Source organism: Dipodomys merriami, unplaced genomic scaffold (assembly GCF_024711535.1).
Source record: "Dipodomys merriami isolate MVZ:Mamm:240054 unplaced genomic scaffold, mDipMer1.0.p SCAF_35, whole genome shotgun sequence".
Taxonomy (NCBI): domain Eukaryota; kingdom Metazoa; phylum Chordata; class Mammalia; order Rodentia; family Heteromyidae; genus Dipodomys; species Dipodomys merriami.
In genome coordinates this window covers 7,237,422-7,258,777 of record NW_027205048.1, presented here as the reverse complement: position 1 = coordinate 7,258,777, position 21,356 = coordinate 7,237,422, and the positions used below count along the sequence as shown (strand labels likewise).

General features: G+C 36.3%; 1 protein-coding gene across 2 annotated transcripts in view; it reads right to left on the bottom strand.

Moving 5' to 3' along the window:
• Positions 1-301: 301 nt before the first annotated feature.
• Positions 302-21,356, bottom strand: part of Trub1 (TruB pseudouridine synthase family member 1) — a 30,777-nt gene continuing 9,722 nt past the window's right edge. The window contains exons 4-8 of one of the 2 annotated variants that reach the window (XM_069988088.1): positions 16,459-16,540; positions 10,361-10,433; positions 8,686-8,825; positions 6,599-6,655; positions 302-6,027 (exon numbers count right to left, since the gene is read on the bottom strand). In XM_069988088.1, coding sequence (XP_069844189.1) covers positions 5,768-6,027; positions 6,599-6,655; positions 8,686-8,825; positions 10,361-10,433; positions 16,459-16,540 — 612 coding nt within the window. In that variant the 3' untranslated portion in view covers positions 302-5,767. The remainder of the gene's footprint in view (positions 6,028-6,598; positions 6,656-8,685; positions 8,826-10,360; positions 10,434-16,458; positions 16,541-21,356) is intronic. The other variant, XM_069988089.1, reaches the window with a different exon arrangement.

The following is a 21,356-nucleotide window of genomic DNA, read 5'->3' as shown; positions in this document are numbered from 1 at the left end:
CAGGAGGCTGAGATCTGAGAATCGCGGTTCAAAGCCAGCCCGGGCAGGAAAGACCGTGAGACTCCTATCTCCAATAAATCACTAGAAAACCGGAAGTGGCGCTGTAGCTCAAGTGGTAGAGCGCTCGCCTTGAGCTGAAGAGCTGAGGGACAGCGCCCAAGCCCAGAGTTCAAGCCCCATGACCGACAAAAAAAAAAAAAAACCACAACCAATCTTTCTTTCTCTTCTCCTGTCCCCCCCTTTTCTTCCCTCCTATCCCCCTTCTCTTTTCTCCTATCCCCCCCTTCTCTTTCCTCTCTCACTCATTTCCCTCCCTCTCCTTCTCATCCTAGAACTTAAACTTAGGGCTGAGGCCTGTCCCTGAGCTTTTTTGCTCAAAGCTAAAGCTCTACCACTTGAGTCACATCTCCACTTCTGTCTTTTTTGATAGTTAGAGATTAAGAGTCTCACACTTTCCTGAACCTCGAATATCAGATCTCAGCCTACTGATGAGCTAGGATTACAGGTGTGAGCCACTGGCATAAAGTAATTTCTGACTTCAACATTCTGTCTGGTATCACAAATATAACAGAAAGTTCATAAAATTTAGGTCACAAATCAACAAATGAAGATTATTACATGCACATGGTATTTAATGAACAATTATGGCAAGTTAGAGTTGCTCACGTATAACTTTAAAAAGAAATTATATCAAGGCAACCCTTCTTTGTAATTTTAAGTATTAGGCCATTATAAACAGTTCATTGCCTAAACTTCCTATTATCTCCCTCTATTTAATGATGGTTTGAGCATTTTGGAGTAATTTGAATCATATTGTTCTATTACATACATCATGACACAAACAAAATTATTTCCTTCCTTTAAAACAGAACAATTTTCTAGTTACTCAAGAGGCTGAGATGTGAAGATCCTGGTTTGAAACCAGCCTGTGCCAGCCTGCGCCAAAGTTAGAACTGGAGATATGGCTCAAGCGTTAGAATGAAAAGCTTGAGCTAAAAAGCCAAGTGAGACATGCCTCTGAGTTTCAGCCCTAGTATCAGCCCCCTAGTATCAGTATGTATGTGTGTGTGTGTGTGTGTGTGTGTGTGTGTATTATGTATATATAAAATTCACTTCCTAACTGAACCTCTAAATGCTCATTGTAAGTCTGATACACAAATGGTCAGAAGGGCATAACATGTACTGAGGATCTGATATCAAACACTTTTCTTATATGGATAACTTTGGAAGAATAATACTGGGATTTGAAATCTGTACTTTGCTGGGTAGACATGCTACCACTGAACCATGCCTCCAGTCCCTTTTTGCACCTTACTAATTGCCTGGATAAACACTTGGGACATATTTTGGCTTCCCCCTGAAACTAGGCTGACAAATCCATGTACCATACACCCAGCTTCTTCCATTGAGATGGAGTCTTGCGAACTTTTCTGTCTGGGCTGGTCCAGAATTATGATCTTAGCCTCACAAGTAATAGGATGACCAACATGAGCCACTGGTGCCCAGTTTAGATACATAATCTTTGATAATGAGTCAATGGCTTGTATTAATTCAAGTTTTTAAGAAAACATGTAATCAGTTTAAGAAAATGGGAGTTTAGCTCTTATTTACAATTTGCAATTTTGAATTTATAGAAAGCAAACTTCTATCATTTTAAAGCTCTTAGATTTTTAAGAGCCACAAGTAAAAACAATTCTATGACTACTTTTGACAACTGTTGGTTAAGGAGGGTTTCTTTGTTTTTGTTTGGTTTTTTTTGGTCTTGAGGCTTGAACCCTGTGCCTGGGTACTGTTCCTGAGCTCATCAACTCAGCTTTCAACTCAAGGCAAGCACTCTACATTTGAACAGTACCATTTCCAGTTTTCTGGTCGTTAATTGGAGACAAAAGTCTCACGAACTTTCCTGCCAGGGCTGGCTTTGAACCGAGATCCTAGTATGAAGCTCTGAGTTGAAACCCCACAGAGAGGGGGTTAGAGGGAGATAGAGAGGGAGAGGGAAAGAGAGAGGGAGAGGGAGAGAGGGGGAGGGAATTTCTAAGTTACTCTGTTTGTGGGTAATAACACAACGTCATCGCATCATGGAAGTTTTAGACCTAAAATATATAAAGCATAGACTTTTCTTAATATAAAAGAGTTGGAATTTAATACAAGACTTTCAAAAGACATTCATTTTTCTATGACTTGACCTCAAAGCAGCTTAGTTTCAGATTGTGAGAGTTAAGAATATTTTATTTTATTTTATTTGAGTCTGGTCGTGGGGCTTGAACTTTGGGCCTGGGGGCTATCCCTCAGCTCTTCAGCTCAGGGCTAGCACTCTACCACTAGAGCCACAGCGCCACTTCCGGTTTTTTGCTTTTTGCTTATGTGGTGCTGAGGAATCAAACCCAGGGCCTCATGCATGCAAGGCAAGCACTTTACCACTGAGCCACCTTCCCAGCCCAAGAATATTTTAGTTATAGTAAGTTTTAACTGCACACACTGAAACACCTGACAAAGAAAGGGAAAAATTACTAAAATAAGTTTAAAGTTTGGATAACTAAAACAAAATACTTCTACCAAACATTTGCTGTATAAATAACTCATGAAAATGTATAAAGAAACCATTAAGACATTTATTTATATAAATGAACAAAGTTATGCAGATGAATCATACAAAAACTTTCTTTTTTACATTTACTAAATTAGTAACAACATACAAAACCCCTACACAAATAGTGACATTGTAAAATGCTACAAGTCTTTGGAAATACATGAAGGCAAAGAAACCATAAAAATTTTCACATTATTTCATTTAAGACTGCCATTCAAAAAATTGCCTAATTAAACTGAAAACCATTTCAGTATTCAGTAACAGGAAAATGATTTAAATGAATTGTAAGTATAAAATACTATGGTTAAAATAACCATCAAAACTACATACAGGCTGGACTCTAAGGCTCATGGCTGTAATCCCAGCTAATCAGGCAGGTGAGATCCGAAATCCTCAGATCTCAGTCTCTTAGACTCCTATTTCTAATTAGCCACAAAAAGCCAGAAGTGAAGGTGTGGCTCAAGTGATAAAACACCAGCCTTTGCTCAAAAAAGCCCAATACTGAGTTCAAGCCACAGTACCCATACCAAAAAACAGTATCAACTGAGTAACAGCCAGTAAGAAGTATAAATGCCATAAGGCTGTCATGTGAATTTTAAAAAGAAAAATAATATTAAAATTATAATTCCTAATGGTTATACATGAGGATTATGAATAATTTTTTCATGTGGCAATTTTTTCCAATGCTTTAAATATAAAACGTTGGCTATCTTGATTTTGAGTGTGTGATACTAGGGTTTGAACTCAGACCATGCTCTTACTCGATTTGCTTGTTTAGCTTGAGCTCTACTACTTGAGTCACACCTTTAGGCCAGCTCTTTTAGGTGTTATTTTGGAGATAGGTCTCAAAGACTTCCCTGCCTGGGCTGGCTTCAAACCTTGATCTTCTGGATCTCAGTCTCTTGAGTAATAACCAGGATATAGGTGCTGGCTGCCTGTATCCTTTTTAAAAGTTATTCATCTTTTCAAATAATCATTATTCTTTCCTATTTGCAAACTATGAATCAATATTTCAATTGAAAAGGAAAAAAAGAGAAGAAAAGCCTAATTATGCTCCAAAATCTAAATACTCCTCTATTTGGATGATCTGGCAATGAATGAATTCATACTGCACACTGTCCCATTCCAACAGGCAGAGATAGCCACACTACTCTGGTCAACACAAACCACAAGTCACTGGATAAGAATAAATAAAATTACATTCATTTTATAAATTTATTGTTTGCTATGTAGGTTAATGCATCACATTAATATTCCTTATTTTCTTTCTCATACTAAGAGAAAGTTTAATTTTCATTTAAAATAAGTTGCCAATATGGTGAGAACCTGTTTCTGAAACCTCTAGCTTGTTATATTATTTACTAGATTAGCCCCAGTAAAACCATTTTAGTTTGTAAATTTAAAACTTTTGAATTAGAGGTTGAACACAGCAACAAACTAAAGAAAGGCAATGGAGCCAGGCACCGTGGCTCGCGCCTATAATCTGAGCTACTCAGGAGGCTGGGATCTGAAGATTATGGTTCAAAGCCAGTTTAGAAGAAAACTCCATGAGACTCTTATCTTCAATTAAACACCAAAAGGCTAGAAGTGGAGCTATAGCTCATGGTATACAGTATTAGTCTTGATCTTAAAAGCTAATGGGATAGTAGTTCCTGGGACACACACACACACGCACGCACGCACGCACGCACGCACGCACACACACGCACGCACACATGCACGCGCGCGCACAAGAAAAGGCAACTGAAAAAAAATCAAGAAACTCCTACTTTATGAATTTTTAGTAAGTGTTCCTTTTGAAACTGTGTTTCAGTAAATGAATAGGGATTTGAATGCCTTTATGACTAGCTGCACAATTTATCACTTTTCTAGAACAAAAATATGAAACCCTCACATGAAATACTATTTTGCAACATGACAACATTTTCAAAATTATGGTAAAAAGGGATTCAGAACTTTCCCAAAGCTCTTTGAATGGGAACATTTGAAAATCACTGTTTTAAAATATTTTGAGCAGAAGAGATTAGCTAGAAATGCAGGGCAGCTCTCTCCCCATGTCTATAAATATCACTTGAAAGAACAAACCACCAAAGAAACCATGTCATGGGGATTAATGCCCTATAAAGAAATACAAATAAATGCTAAAGAAGGACAAAGGAAAATTTTAATTCAGGGTCTAGTCTTTAGTTAAAATTTTAAAAATATGCGGGGCAATGGTGGCTCATGCCTGTCATCCTAGCTACTGAGGAGGCTGAGATCTGGGAATTGCGGTTCAAAGCCAGCCTGGGCGGGAAAGTCCATGAGACTCTTATCTCCAATAAACCACTAGAAAACTGGAAGTGGCGCTCTGGTTCAAATGTTAGAGTGCTCTCCTTGAGCTGAAGAGCACAAGGACAGTGACCAAGCCCAGAGTTCAAGCCCCATGACTGACCAAAAAAAAAAAAAAATTTTTTTTTAAATATGTCACTTAGTAAGCTGCTACAAAGTAGCAGACTGTTGATGCAAAGAAATAGCTCATAGCTGCCACAATACAAAGCCACAGGAGCTCGGTGACCCACTCAAAGGCAGAGGTGAAGTTAATTAAATATGAATTTTCTATTTACATACTATTAGTAGTAATAGCCATAATTTGCTCATTTACAAATATTATAAAACTTCATTTCCAAGATCTAAATAAACATACTCAGTACTAGATGAGTACAGTCTTATCAGCTTAATGTTTTTAATAATATTGAACTCTCCAAAATATAAGAGATCAATAATGGCCATTTCACACATACTTGAAGAATTTCAAAGCATTGAGACCACCTGGAAAAGCCTGAATAAAATTAAAATGGCACTTCTATGAAATAAAGAAACATGTAAATCATACTTCTTTTTTCTTTAGTTAGCATTGTTGTTCCACTTTTTCACAAGAAAAAGACTGAAGATCAAATCCATAAAGTTAATTTTCCTGAATCCAGTCAAAGTCTAGTTTAACTACATAAAAACATCTTCAAAAAACTGAATGAGTTCAAGGCTATACATCACATATAATACATAAACTGCATGCTATAAGGATTATAAACGATGGTCATTTTTCTTCATGCAAAAAAAAAATAGTTGTCAAGTTCCTTGAATTCTGCATCTTTACATAGGATTCAGTATCAACCAGGAAATGATACTTCCAAGCCAAACTCAAAGTGTCTTAATTCCATCATCCTCTCCTTTTGTCTCATTTAGGGTTATATATTCACAGCTCAAAACCTGCTCATGAGACCCCTCAGGTTTTGATTTTTTAAGTGCCAACTCTGCAGGGAGAAGGGATGAACAATGCTCAAGGCATTGGGCAATGTCATCAATCGTCCACTTGTCTTCGGGAAGAGCGTGCTCTTCCAGGGTAAATGGTCCCTGTTTGGTTCGGGTCAGCTCTAGCACACTGGCACAGGAAGAGAGTTCTACAGCAATAAAATAAATTCAGGAGATAAGTACTTTAGTATTTCATGGTCTAAAATTTTTCAAATGACAGAAGAATGTTATTCAGATCTCTCAAAACTACAGTAAAACTTAAAACTGTCATATTCAAATATAACAAGGTCCTTTGGATAAGCAGATGATTAAGAAGTAAAACCATGTTTAATAATTCATCTTAGACATAACACACTGCTTTAAAGTATACAAAGAACTTGCACAGATTCTTTTATTACTTAACATATCCTTATCAAGAAAAATATATTTTAGAAGGACAACTATTTTTTTTAAATCCTTACTTTGAGTTAAAATGTTTTGTATTTTAAAAAAATGCTAACCCTCATCTCTGTCATTCCCATCCATTTTCTGTTCCTCCTTTTCTCTTCTTTCTTTCCTATTCTAAGTCACTCACTGCAGCTGCTGAAGCAGATGTGGCAAGCAATCAACCAACAATGCTCCTCAGGATGGAACTCAGAAATGAGAAAAAGAAAATTCCTTCTCCTCATCAAGAGTAACATTGCTCTCTAAATGATAACTCATAATTCACTTTCTGCTTACCTCTGCCAATGTCACTGACCAAGCTTCTGATATAAAAACCACCTCCACATTCAACATCTGGAATGTGAACAGTGACATGGTAAATTGCTAACCTCCTATGAAATCCACTTTACATAGAAATAATGCCCCTCAACAAATGTAAAAATGCACTATGCAAACAATCCAGTTATAAAATATTTATGTGCTAAAACATAAATTATTCATCCAGCAGCATATGTGTTTGCGAGATTGAAAAGTCAAAGTGTGGAGAAAGCAAATAGCAGAAACTCATGAACACATTTTAAATTAACTGGCAAGTCACAGCACTTTAATACTTCAGTCTTGTTCATTTAATACATTTAAATAGTTAGAAATCTGTTTTTTCTATTATGAGCTATAGATGCTAAAATATTTCCAGATTTGTATTCTTTGCTCATTTATTAGGTTTTAAATAGTTAGAAATCTTGGTTTTGCTATAATAAGCTATAGGTTTTAAAAATATTCTCAGATTTATGCACTGATTAAAAATATAAACAATCAGCAAAACCTTCCTTTCATAATGATAAAAATTATGTTTGGGAAACTATATTACACACAAACAGCTCAGGATAGTTAAGTGTTCTCTTATAAATATTCCTTAAAAAATCATAAAATTAAATTGGACAGTGTGATAGAGTGACTGAATATCTGAACATCTTCTTACACAGTATACAAGTTTACCAGTTGAGAGCAGGTCTCTTTATTTACCAACAAGACCCGAGCTGTCACATTCCCATATTAGAGGACTACATTCTGACTGTTCCTAGTCCTGTTGAACAAATAGGGACACGTGGGGGAATTAATCAGATTTTAAACCCACATGAGATTTTAGTTCCTTTTTTGTTACCAGCTTGTAGTTGAGGCCAGTGCTGACAGAAAAGGATGTCAGGATTAAGTGGGTGAGCTGGCAAGTTAACAGTATATCTGACTTCGTTGAGAACAGCTCTTTGGGCCTCGTGTACTCTCTGGCAAACAAAATAAAGCATTTATGACTTGATCAGAAAATTTTGAGTTTTCCTTGTTTTAGAGATATCTATTCTGCCAGTCTATTCTATTCAGTCTGCTAGATATCTATTCTACACAGCTAGCTGCTGTGTGCTCACAGGATACAGCGAAATACACTCTAGAGTTTGTTCATTATCTGTCCCAATAGCCTAGAATCCTGGAAAAAAAACATTTTAAGGACTTCTTTTTAAGATTAAACAAAATCATATTCTATAGGAATTTAACACAGATTAATGTCAATGAGAAAAAGGAGCTAAGTTAGTATATAGCTTGTAGTCAACTGGGGGGGAGAGGGACAGCGTGGGGTGGGGGGGTGCCAACACTCCACTCTCAAAAAATTTTTATCCAAAAACCAAATATACTGTTTTCAAAAGGACTAAAACTAAATATGTTAGATATAAGCCACATGGAAGCAAAAACATCCATAAGATAAAATTTAAGTTTTGAAAATATATACCCTTTTGCCTACTCTTCTTTGTACAGATCTATAGTAATGCACCAATATCTTGAGAGTATAGGGCAGAAGGATTATGCTTCCCAGCCAGCCCAGGGAAAAGTTTAAGACTCTTATCTCCTAAGAACTATTCAGTCTAATTAGATGGGCATTTCTAAACCTTCATGTACCTACAGATAGCTCATTAAATGTGTCATCAAATCACAATCTTCCTTAAATTCAAGTTTGTTTTTTTTTTGTTTTTTGTTTTTTGTTTTATTGGTCATGGGGCTTGAACTCTGGGCCTGGACGCTGTCACTGTGCTCTTCAGCTCAAGGCGAGTACTCTACCGCTTGAGCCACAGCGCCACTTCCAGTTTTTTAGTGGTTTACTAGAAATAAGAATCTCACAGACTTTCCTGCTCGGGCTGGCTTTGAACCACGATCCTCAGATCTCAGCCTCCTGAGTAGCTAGGATTACAGGCGTGAACCACTGGCGCCTGGCTTAAATTCAAGTTTTTTACAAAAATTTCAGTATCATAGGGATCCATTAAAATTACACAAAATTTATTTGCCAAATACAAAATAAAGGTACAAGTAATTACCAATGATTTCAAATTTCTCCATCTTACCTAATGTGAAAAATGGTGGCTGGAATTTTTGGAGGGAGATACTGTACACAGTAACTGGCCTGGCAGGTTTTGCTTCTACGACCTCACCTCTCTTCATTAAAGTGGAAAGTCTCTGTCCATCTTTCTTTAGTGCTGAATAGCTTGCAAGAGAAAAGGAGAGAGGCGGGAATGAAAGAGGATGATGTAAGGGGATGCTGAGAAAGGAAGAGATGATAATTCCAGACGGCATAGAAAGGAAAAAAGACTAGCAGGCCTTTGCATTAAAAGCCATTCCACAAACAGAACTATTTATTTTTTCTTACAATCTACTCAACAACCTCAACATGGATACAATTCCTAAATATCTTTGGGCCTAATGTGGAACTCAGTGAACAATGTTGTCCACTTTGCCCTTTACTTTCCTTGGAGAGGGTCTGTTCCTGTCTTCTTTTCACTAGTCCTCATTCTGTTAAGGGCATAAAGAACTTAGCAGTAGCTTCTGGCTATAAAGGTATTAGTTAATTTTCTTAACTTCTATCATAATATTTTTATATAAAAGTTACGAAAGTGTCTCTTTAGAGCAAATATGTAGATAATATACTCAATAGATCTTAGTTTTGTGTTAATTTTACCAGGTTACAACTCCTCAGATAACCACAGAAAAGAAAACCTGAAATGGTTCTTATAAATTAATATAAATATATTTAATTTAGCTTAACAAGGATCCAAAATGTTTATATGGTCCTTGATAAAATTTCTAAAGCTTTACATTTGAGGAAAACTTTATAAATCATGAGGCAAATAATTCAATGCTCTTGGAGGTAGGGGAGGGGGAACAATATTTAAAAATATGAAGAACTAAAGGAATTGTCAGTAATATATCCTGGCACATCTAGAGCCATTCAGCACTTTGTCAGTAATATATCCTGGTACATCTAGAGCCACTCAGCACTTTAAATCAAAAGAAATGATTTGCATGAAAGGATAATGTGTACACAAATATGGTTCTATAGCACTTTGATCTGAATGTTTGTGCCTCTCCAATGCCTAGGCTGAAATCCTTTACCAGATGGTGGTATCAGGAAGGGAGCCTTTGGAGGGTGACTAGGTCACGGAGTACAACCTTCATAAAAGCAACTGATATCCCTTCACCATATGAGGACATGTATGAAAGTACCATCGATGAGGTATCAAATCTGCCAGTGGCTTATCTTGGTCTCTCAGCCTCCGTAATAATCAAAAAGGCCTTTCTGTCATTTTTAAACTACCTAGTTTATGGTATTGTATCATGAATGAACTAAGGCAAGTGGCAAATGGTTAATATTTTCAGTAAGTTGTAACTCTCATCTGTTTATTTGTTATAAAGACTTTGGGCCTGGAGGCAATGGGAATAATACTTGACAGGCAGCACACATTGGGCTCTGCCTTCTAAACATGGCCCTTTCACAATAATTTGGGGGAAAGTGACATTTCCAGACTTTAAAATTTCCCTGATATCTATTAAACAGAATAAAAAAGCTGATTAAAACCTAAATCTGGTCTAAATCTGGCTCACCTCTTTTGATCATTAGACACATCAGATTTAAAGCTTTTCTCACTATAGGACAAAAGTAAACCAATTTTACTTTAATTAGAATGATGTTAACCAGTGGGCAATAAAATGAAACATTTAGTCAAATTCAATAATTGTACTTACAGAGGGGGTACCTGCATTATATTCCCAGTAAATTTCTGTAGAATGCCTTCAATATGTTCTTGTGTTATTTTATCTGCCAAAAATGAACAAAAAAATGTGACATAGCCATAGATGTACATATGCTGTTTTTAAAGCACTGACTGCTCTGAAAATATACTTAAAAATAACCAAATTCCAGAAGTGGCGCTGTGGCTCAAGTGGTAGAGTGCTAGCCTTGTGTAGAAAACCTAAGGGACAGCTCCCAGACCTTGAGTTCAAGCCCCATGAGCCCCATGACCAACAACAATAAATTCTACCTTTAGCCAGGTGTCAGTGGCTCACACCTGTAATCCTACCTACTCAGGAGGCTGAGATCTGAGGATCACGGTTCAAAGCCAGCCTGGTCAAGAAACTCTGTGAGACTCTTATCTCCTATAAACCACTCAGAAAACTGGAAATGGTGCTGTAGCTCAAGTGGTAGGTAGTGTACTTGCCTTGAGTTGAGGAACTAAGGGACAGTGCCCAGGCCAAGAGTTCAAGGTCCACAACTGAATAACAACAACAAAAATTCTACTTTGTTAACAAGGATAAAATACACCTTAATGAGATAAAAAAAAAAAAAGAAAATCTCATATTGTTCTTTCAATCCCCAACCCCATAAAAATTGCCCAATCAATGCATATGGATTTAGCTGGTTCTGACCCTGGCATTTAGAAGACCTACAGAAAGCATCACATTAGCTATAGAAATAGTCTGACAGTGGTCAATAGGAGGTGACTAAAAAGTAGGCAGAAAAAAATTCCATAAATTCTTTGTCATGTTTTCCTAGGCATCAAGAATGAACAATAACTTACTGTGTTACTAAAGATTACTAAGTTTTTTTCCATTTAAAATTTTATCTGACAAGATTCCAAAACTATTCTATGTTGCAGCATAAATTGTACCCAATTTTATAACAACTATCTCAAAGAAAGGCTTGTTGATTTGGCTCTCCTATCCCTTCTCTGCTCTGCGGATTTCTCTCCTCTTAGCTAAATACTCAACTGGTACAGAAAAAAATCACACAGAGCATGAACTTTAGCATGCATGCTCAGCACTCTGAACAATAATTTTTAGAAAATATGAATGAAGACTTATAAATAAAGCTTTCAATATCAGTTAGTAATGTTTACAATTTTTGTTTGGTACCAAACAAACTGATGCAATATTAAAGTATAGTTAAATGTTTTAAAAACAGAAAAGTACGGTATAAATTCAATGCTTGGGATTTTCATATGTTACAGATAAGGATACATACTTTGCATTCAATAATAAACTAAGTCTTGAAAACATTTTGGAATTGGTTAGATCATAGTCAGTGGAAAGAAATTAGTGTTTCTATGATTTTGAAATAATTGTATTTAAATCTTTTTTCCTGGCATTTGATTTTATTTGAACAGTATTCTACAAAAATTTTTAATGTGCTTTGAATTACTATTCTAAAGCCATGATAAAAATTTAAGATCATGGAATATCCAGATTTAAGCAGCAAACCAGTCTTAACCTCAGTGTAACTTTGGTTCTTTTTTTTTTTTATTTGAAGTCAATAATTTTGGGGGGGGAGGAGGGTCCAGTCGTGGTGCCTAAACTCTGGGCCTGGGCGCTGTTCTTCTGCTCTTCAGCTCAAGGCTAGCACTCTACCACTTGAGCCACAGCGCCACTTCCAGCTTTCTTCTTTTTGCATATGTGGTGCTGAGGAATCGAACCCAGGGCCTCATACATGCAAGGCAAGCACTCTACCACTGAGCTACCTTCCCAGCCTGAAGTCAATAAATTTTTATTTAATCATTTTCACATGTTGTGATTCCTTTACTGCCCATCAAAGTGAAGCTCAAGATTTCTCTTGAAATCTAAGGCAGCCCTTTTAGAAGCAAACAATTCAAGCTAGCTGTACCACTGAGTAACTTCAGTTCTTATAAGCTAAACACAAAGCTAGAATCTACTCAACTCAGACAGTAAAGAACTATAGAACTCAGAAGAATTTCTGTATCACTAGCACTCCCAAATCACAGGTTGCCAGTCATGGCATGGGTAAAGATCTATCCATGAAAAAGATTTACTCTACTGCAACATCAAGATACAGCTACTAGTGGTTGCTATACAAATCTTGGTTTTACAGTTAGTGCTACCAGGAAGCTGGTACTTGTTTGAGAAAACCCTGCCATAGCTGATAAGACTGCAGTAATTCCTAACTAAGCCACACATTTCTAAAACAAGGCCGAAAGCTGATGTGATGGCACATGCCTGTAAGCCCAACACCTGGAAGGAAGAGGCAGAAAGTCTCCAGGTTTGAAACCAGCCTGGGCTACAGAGTGAGAGCCCTGTCGCAAAAATAATTTAATTTAATTAAAAATGAATAGCAGGAAGCCGAAACAAGTTCTGAGGGAGGGGGAACAAGAAAAGGGACACACAAATTGAGGAAGGGTGAATAAATGCAATCATTCAATGAACACTATGTAAAAATTGGAAGTATGTAATGAAGATAGGGATGGAGGGGAAAGACGGGAGAATAACGGAAGGGTGACACTCATCATGATGCACTGTACTCATAATGTGACTTCTGGAATTGATACTCCTTTGTACAACCACTAAATAAAAATATTTTTAAAAATTAAATTAAAAAATGTAAGACTAAACAGCTTTCTAAGTCTGCTAGTCTGGTCTCTTCCCTGACATTTCTGCAATTGGGTACTTCGTTGTCCTAGTTCAGTGGCATCTTTCACTAATACTCCCCCAAACACACACACATATACATTTTACTTCTGCCACTATTGTTTCTTTAATTTAACATCTCACACATTTAGGGTGTGATATTCATTCTGAATTAATCATACACAGTTTTAAACAGCACTTTAAGGTATTATCTCATCAGTGAAATCCTGAGCTTTTGAAAGACAAAGACAGTTTTCTTAGACAATGTATACTAGTAAGATGGCATTCAAGACATTAGAATCTCAAGGTCAAAGGGCATTTAAAATCCATCTAGGGCAATCACTTATCTGATGTTTGAATAATAAAAACTAAGGCTGTGATGTAGGAGTACGTATCAAAGCATAAGTGCTATATCAAAAACATGGTAGGGCTGGGAAGTTGGCTCAGTGGTAAAGTGCTTGCCTCTTATGCATGAAGTCCTGGGTTCAATTCCTTAGCACCACATAAGCAAAACAAAAACAAAAAAATCAAAAACATGGTATTAATCTAAGCCAAATAATAACTTCCTCTAAAATGTAACACCTCTACCTCTATGCAATTTTAGAAGAAATGAAGAACAAAATACCCAAAAGAAGTACATTTGATAAAAGAAGTTGGGTATGATACAAACATAACAGAATTTGGATAGCAATTATTTGTTCAATAATTAATAAACAATATATTGCAGTATTAATCTGAAGTTTATTTTTTAAAGTTGGGCTATAGCTCAGACTGCCTAGCATAGACAACATCCTAGGTCCAATCCCTAGCACTACAAGAAAGAAAATAGAAAAAAAGGTTGTTCTCTAAAATCATACATATAAGAATACATTATGTATCATTACTTGCTTAAAATATACGGCCACAAGCTGGGCACTGGTTTGAATTTGAAGTCTACTAAATCAATGACTTACTTTCTCATTCCTCTAAGCTAACTCTGATCTATCTGACACAACTGCTAAAAATATTGTCTAGCTGAGACAAAATGACTTAAAAATATTCACTTGCCATTGGTGGTAAACTGCCTTATTATTTCATCCACATGTCAGCTGTTTGTGAAAGCTCAACAGATGACTGAGTGGGGGGGGCAGCACCAATGGCCTTTTTTATGCTGCTGTTTTTTAGTTTTGTTTGCTTGTGATGCTGTGGATCAAACCCAGAACCACTCACATGCTAGGCAAGCACTGAGCTACATCCTCAGCCCTACCAGTGGCCTTTATGGGGATGCTAATGACCTACTATATGCAGGACCAGAGAACACAAGGAACTGTCCATGGTACTGCCTGATTTCTAGATGTATGCCCTAAATGGCTGCCAGATACAACTTGGTATAAAGCCTATTTATTACAGATACTGAGGTTAGGATTTATCTCTATTTCATATTTAAACACACAAAAATATTGGCCAGCTTTATATTTTCTAATTTTTTAATTATCTAATTTTCTAATTTTCAAATACCAAATCTTAATACAATACTACCTATTATAGTATGCATTTATACTTGTGTCATTCACAGGGATCTATGTATAAGTGCAAATATCTGATTACTTCATGAAGAATTTTAATTTAGTAGCAGTAAATATACAAATGTGTGCATTTACATATCAATATAAAATTTTACTGTAAATTGTGTTGCCTTCATTTACTACATTAATCTAAAAATTAATCTAAAAATAATTTTATTTCAGGATCATAATGAAGGCATAGAAAAAATTGGCTATAGGTCTCGGAGACTGAGTTTTCAGAGAGCTGAGAATAAAGGTCAGAAATCCCCATTAGACAGCAGCTCTATAAGGACATACCTAGCTCTAGTCCTCATTTATCTTCCCCTCGGTTCCTATTACAGCTTCAATACAGTAAATACTTGATCATTTGCTGAAAGCACATGGAAAATCATGCCAAGCTGCAAAATTTTCTGAGCTCTCATTTTCTAGGACTATAAATACTATTCAAATATTATATGAAGCTCTTTTGTTCAGAGCCTGAATAGTTATTTAATTTCTCTATGATTTATTACAACATTATCATGAGATTATTTTGACAAACAGGACTTTGTTTAAGGTAAAAAATAATAAAGTTACAAATTATCCAATGCAAGAATAATTTTTAGAACTTCCAAATGCTAAAGGCTAGAAAGAAAGGATATGTGTAAGGTTATGTTTTTGTCAGCCTGGTCTTCTTCTAGTATCTCCTATTCAACACATTGCAACATCACGAGACCTAAAAACCTAAGTCATGATTGATTACTTTCTTACTATCCCCATTTACTCAACCAACAATCAGTAAGTAAGTCTCACTAATTACTTACTAGACACCACAATGCCAGTCCAAGTGACCATCATCTCTGCTTAGATTCCATTATCCTATCCTCCTTTCATTTTAAAAGCCTTGGGTTGAAGGTTATAGTTGTGCTTCAGTTAAACAAAGGTCTGCTATTTGCTAATGTTACAATAATTCAAAGCGTAGTTCAACAGCTATTTTTTAAAAGATTTGGAAATAAGATATGGGTTTTTTTTTGTCTGTTTTCATCTTGCTGCTTGATTAATTGAGCAAGATTCCAAACTACATGTGAATGTTAACAGCATAAGTGAAGCCATTATGAGGAAGAAAAAAAAAAGGTTGGCCTGGCTACTGGGGCAATTTATAATATATAATAAGGACAATCAGCACAAAACATAAGGAAGCCAGATGCTAGACTGTCTGTAGACAAATTAAGAAGAGTTAACATTAAACACAGTAGGAAAACCTGGAATGCTCACAAATAATTCACAATTGGTGACACAATAACGCATGTGAACTGACAGGCAAAACTGCAACGACTGCATTATGAATAGTTTGAGCACTGTGAGAGTTGCTAGGAAACCAGGTTCATTTATCTATCCTTCCTTAAAGTAGTAAAAGAAGAAATGGCAGAAAATTAAGGTGGGTCCCAGGGAGTTCTATTTTACTTGAAAGGATCAGCTTTCTTCTATATTTTCACTCCAAAAACAGAGGAACATGATGAGTTTTTAAAGTACTAAAGCTAGTACATCTATTTCAATAGTAGAAAAGTAATTTTTTAACAAGATGGCATCTCTACTTTGTTTCTAGGGAAAACATCCTAAAGCCTGGCTACACATGTGTTTGGCAAGGGAGCTACTTGGAAGAATAACTTTGAACATCATGAAAATTCATTATAGAAAAAAAATCAATTATAAAAAATCTGTGTGCATAAATTTATACCAAATATGTTACAATGTGGTGAGAAATTTTCAATCTTTCTAACCTAAAGAAATGTTCTGAGAAGTAAAATCAGATAATATCAGTAAAAGATTTACATTTAAATTTTACATTTGCAGAAATTTTCTCTAAAGGCTAAAGAGAACACCTGAATTAGATGAATTTCATACCGTAGGGTTTCTCTTCTGTTACTTTTCCTGTAGAATCTAACGTGTCAGTAGCTTTCCCCAGCTCTCCGATGGCAATATACCTCTACAGGAAGAAAGACGAGAAAAAAAAATGGACCATGGGGTAAGGAAAAACTGTTATGCATGCCTTGAAATTTATGTAGAATTTCACTAATATTACTGAACTGGTAAGAAATGGAGGCATACATGACACACTGATTTTTTTTGTTGGTTTGTTCCTGGTTTTTGAAAAGCATTTGCGTAAGCTGAAGAACATTCACAAATGTCCCACATCTGCCAACATGAGATTTCAACCCCCCCTTAATATTGGGTAGTTTGTTTCATAAGGGAAAAATAAACCCAGTTGATTCTCCATATTGTGAGCTCTGAAACAACAAATTCAATCAATCACAGATTAAGCATGTTGTAAAAAGAATCACATCTGTATGGAACTTGTACAGACTGCTTATCATTCCCTAAACAATACCGCGTAAGAACTATTTACATAGCATTTACATTGCAGTAGAAATTATGCAAAATCTAGAGATCATTTACAGTATACGTGAGCACGTATTTACATTATATGCATATAATATACCACTTTATAACAAGGACCTGAGTATTCATGGATTCAGGGGCCTCTACAGAGGCCCTGAACCCCCAAGGATATTGGGGAGTAGAGAGAATGGTACAATAACTACAGATAGCTACCACACCAATCAGTAATTTTTCCAGAGTTAAAATTATTCTTAAATAAACCAATTTATTACTTTTATATGAAATATAAGACCAATCTTAAGACATCAATTTAAACAAAAAATATGTAGAAAAATGTGAGAAAAACTAGTATAGCAAAGGTAGTATACTTAACTACTGCATGTGTTTTTCAGTGAAAAGAAAGGGCTACTAGAACATTATCCACGAAGAGTTACTAAGTTTCTAATGGTCACTAGACTTAATTACTAAAAGCCAAACTGGTGCTTCTATTTGAAACAACTAAGCAATCTTGAGGGACTCCTGGCCTGGGGGGAAGACTCCAGGATGAAAGACAGGAACAGAGGCTCAAACTCAATCTGGCTGGGTTTGAGCCAGTTATGTCAGTCTTAATTGCTCTAGCATCAGCTCAGCCTAAAATGAGGGGAAAGAATAAGTACCTCAGGAAAAGAAATTGAGTTTAGGAAAACAGTATCTTGCCTTAGTAAACAATGGATAAAAATTATCCATCTATTATCATTATTATTATCAAAAAGCCTCCCAAAAACAAAAGGAAGAGTGATTCAAGTTAAAATGACTAATCTGGTTACAGAGTTTTAATAAGAAACAGTCAAAAAACAAAATGATAAGGTTTTCCCCTTAGGAGTCTGTTTAGCTGAACAGAAAAGCACAATACATTGTGCCTTGAATTCATCTGCACCATTCTGCTCTATGATATATTTGAACTAGGGGCCTTAACATGAATGCCAAGGCACAAGACCCAATCTCATGTCTGGACTGGGGATGTCCTGTGCTTTGGGACAAGCTACCTCTGTGGCTTTGAGCTCCCTCTGTTCTCTAAGAACCATACCTATTTGTATTTCAAAGCCATCCTATTAATGCACTTCAACTCCCAGCCACTCCAAAGGGACAAGAGATGTTCAATACAAAATTTAGTATATAATAAGAATGGGTTTTGCCAGGCACCGGGGGCTCAGCCCCAGAGGCTCATCTGTAATCCTAGCTACTCAAGAGGCTGAGATCTGAGGATTGAGGTTCATAGCCAGCCTGGGCAGAAAAATTCCCGTGAGCACAAAGAGACTTAAGGACTGTGCCCAAGCCCCATAACCAAAACAAAAACAAAAAATAAAAGGTTTTTTTTGGGGGGGTCCGGTTGTGGGGCCTGAACTCTGGGCCTGGGCACTGTCCCTCAGCTCTTCAGCTCAAGGCTAGCGCTCTACCACTTGAGCCACAGCGCCATTTCCGGCTTTTTTCTTTTTGCTTATGTGGTGCTGAGGAATCGAACCCAGGGCCTCATGCATGCAAGGCAAGCACTCTACCACTGAGCCACCTTCCCAGCCCTCAGTCATGACTCTTAAGAACCACAAATGTACCAAGTACTATCCAAAGTGTGTCTGAGAAACAGAGAGATGATAGACAGGCTTCTCGACCTCTAAAAGTTGCAATGTAAGAGGGTAAAATATTATAATAAGGATAACTTAAGAAGGAAATGCATGTATGTATAGCAACAAGGGCTGTTACCAATGTCCCAGCTCAACCATACTGCACATAATTATCTGTGCACGTCCATTGTTTTTCAAGACACATACTACTATTGTGTTCCTCACTAGATTAAACATTGTGTCAGCTTAATAAAAAGTTTTAAGTAATATATATGCTGGAGAAGTTCCAATGGGTGTGACTCTTCATATTTCACCATGGTTTTAGACATCTACATTGTATCTTCCAAGGTTCAAACCACTGAAGATTCTGTAGCAATCTTGTAACTGGCTATATGCTATATTCTTTTTAGAGGAGATAATGTCTACCTCAAGCAGTTGTCAAATATTTTGGTTTCAGAATCCCTAATGAATTTAAAACTAATTGAGAAACCTTGGCATGTTTTTTTAAATCTAAATATTGGCTGTATTAGAAGTTAAAACTGAAAAATGTTTAAAATATATATACTCATTTACGTACCGTCAGCCATCAGAGCAATTGGGTCATTGCAGATCTGATAACTTTTGAAAATTCTACTTTTTTTTGTTGTTATTTATTTATTTATTTATTTATTTATTTTTATTGTGAAAATACCATACAGAGGGGTTACAATTACATGGGCAAGATAATGAGTACATTTCTTATCAAGCATTGTTGCTTCCTCCTTTGTTTCCCCCTTCCCATCCCTTCCCATCCCTCTGTTTTCTGATGGTGCAGTTACAAGTAAAAAAGATAAACCTATGAAAATCGTTTTGCATCAATAGGGCCCTGAAAAGAGCCTCAGGAAGGAGTCCCTGGGACATATCTTGTAAACTGGTGATCTAAACCATAGCTGTTTTCTAGTTCTATCTTGTCTCAGCCACTATTATTAAACAATTAACCCTTAAGTCTTCAGTTAACCACAAGGCATTTGGAACAGCCCACCACACAGATGAAACAAAACAAAAAGATATGGGATAGAGGTAAAAAGTAACGGAGATGACACCCAGAGAACCCTATCATTTCATTCTATGGGTGTACTGTACTCTCTTTCACTGGCTTAAATTAGGTTTTGGAATTGCTTTGTTTTTAAATATGTATACCTGGGAGTTGTAAATTCTATTACTGCGTTCATTACAACCATAATTCCACTACAACAAAACAAATGGAGGCCCCACAGAGTTCCACTGAACTGAGTGCTCTTTGGGACTTGTGGGTTTTTCTCACTAATACTACTCTTTTCTCATCTTCAAACTCCCTGAGTCCCACAGCAGATATTAGCTGGGCATCTCTAAGAGCAAATGAGCTTTTGTATCCTTCAGAGGAAAGGAAAATATTTGTATTACAGAAAGAATACACAATCATTTCCATGTCAAGTAACTGCTTTTGCTGAGGCTCGATTTTTAAAGTTTATAATTCAAACTCTCACAAAGACTAATTGGGAGATCATTAGGATGAGGAAGAATGTTTTTCAAAAACCTTCCAAATGAAAGCCATGCAGCTTTGAATGCCTTTATTTAGAAGGAACAACTGTTTAGACTTTCTAAGCCCTTCAAGAAAATTCAATATAGTGCTGACAAAACATTTGAATATTAACAGAGGAACAGAAGAGGTAAAAACTAGCCTCTGTAGATGATGACTAGCATAAAAAACCCTGAAATCTTAAGGAATTGGCCAAGATTCATAGAGTATTACCTAACCCACTCTAGCAAACTCAGGACTAGTTAACCTTACTAAAAATGCTAGTGATTTTAGAAGTTTCTGTCCTCTGACCCCATCCAAGGTGGGAAACTTCATACCCCAATGATAACAAGTTCAGTTGCTGGAGGTGATATAAGCTTTTGTGGGAGGAAATGCTGATTTCGCGGGTTTTACGACTATGTAGTACTTCCACATGGCTCTGGGGTATTCTTTATGTGTGGACAATGCTAGTTGGACTCAAGTTTTCTTAACAGGACAGCAACTCTTTTATCTGCTCACCTGGTTTCTAAACATCTTTAATTTTACATCAACAAAGAATATCAATGAGGATAGCACTTCAAACCTCACTGCTCTATGATACATTTGAACTAGGTGCCTTAACATAAATGCCAAGGAGCATTCTCAAGTCTTGATTGGGGATGTCCCATGCTTTAACAGATGCTCCTTTTCTGTGGCTTTGAGCTTCTTCTGTTCCCTAAGAACCAGACCTATTTATCTTTTGTTTGATAAAGAACCAGACTTATGATTCTGGTTCTGGAAATCTCTCAATTTCATATAATTATGGTTGTTTTCCTTCATTATTTCACCAAAGATTGCTTCATCAAGGTATAGATGCTATGTAGCTTTTGCTAAGTTAATAAACTCAAGAAAGTTTAATTGAAGGAAGTTGTTAGAGGATCACTCACTTCCCTTCAATAATCCATGCTCTGCTCTTAAATGAAGATAGGCAAAAGGAACACAATAACCAAACAGCTCAGAATCATTTTATCTAAATTAATGTACACAGATCTACAGATGTTATAAACTACATTGAGAACCACCATCTGTCATTTAATATACTTTATTGTACAAAACTACTTTCTGTTTTCAAGTCCTAAGAAACTGCCTCATAAAGACCATGATTTTTTTTTTTCTTTCTGATGAGTATTATGTTTTATTTATAGCACCAGAAATCTTAGGAATAAACAAACCAAAAGAAAAAAAAAGGAAAGAAATTAGCAGCACTCAAGATTTCTAACAGAATTTGC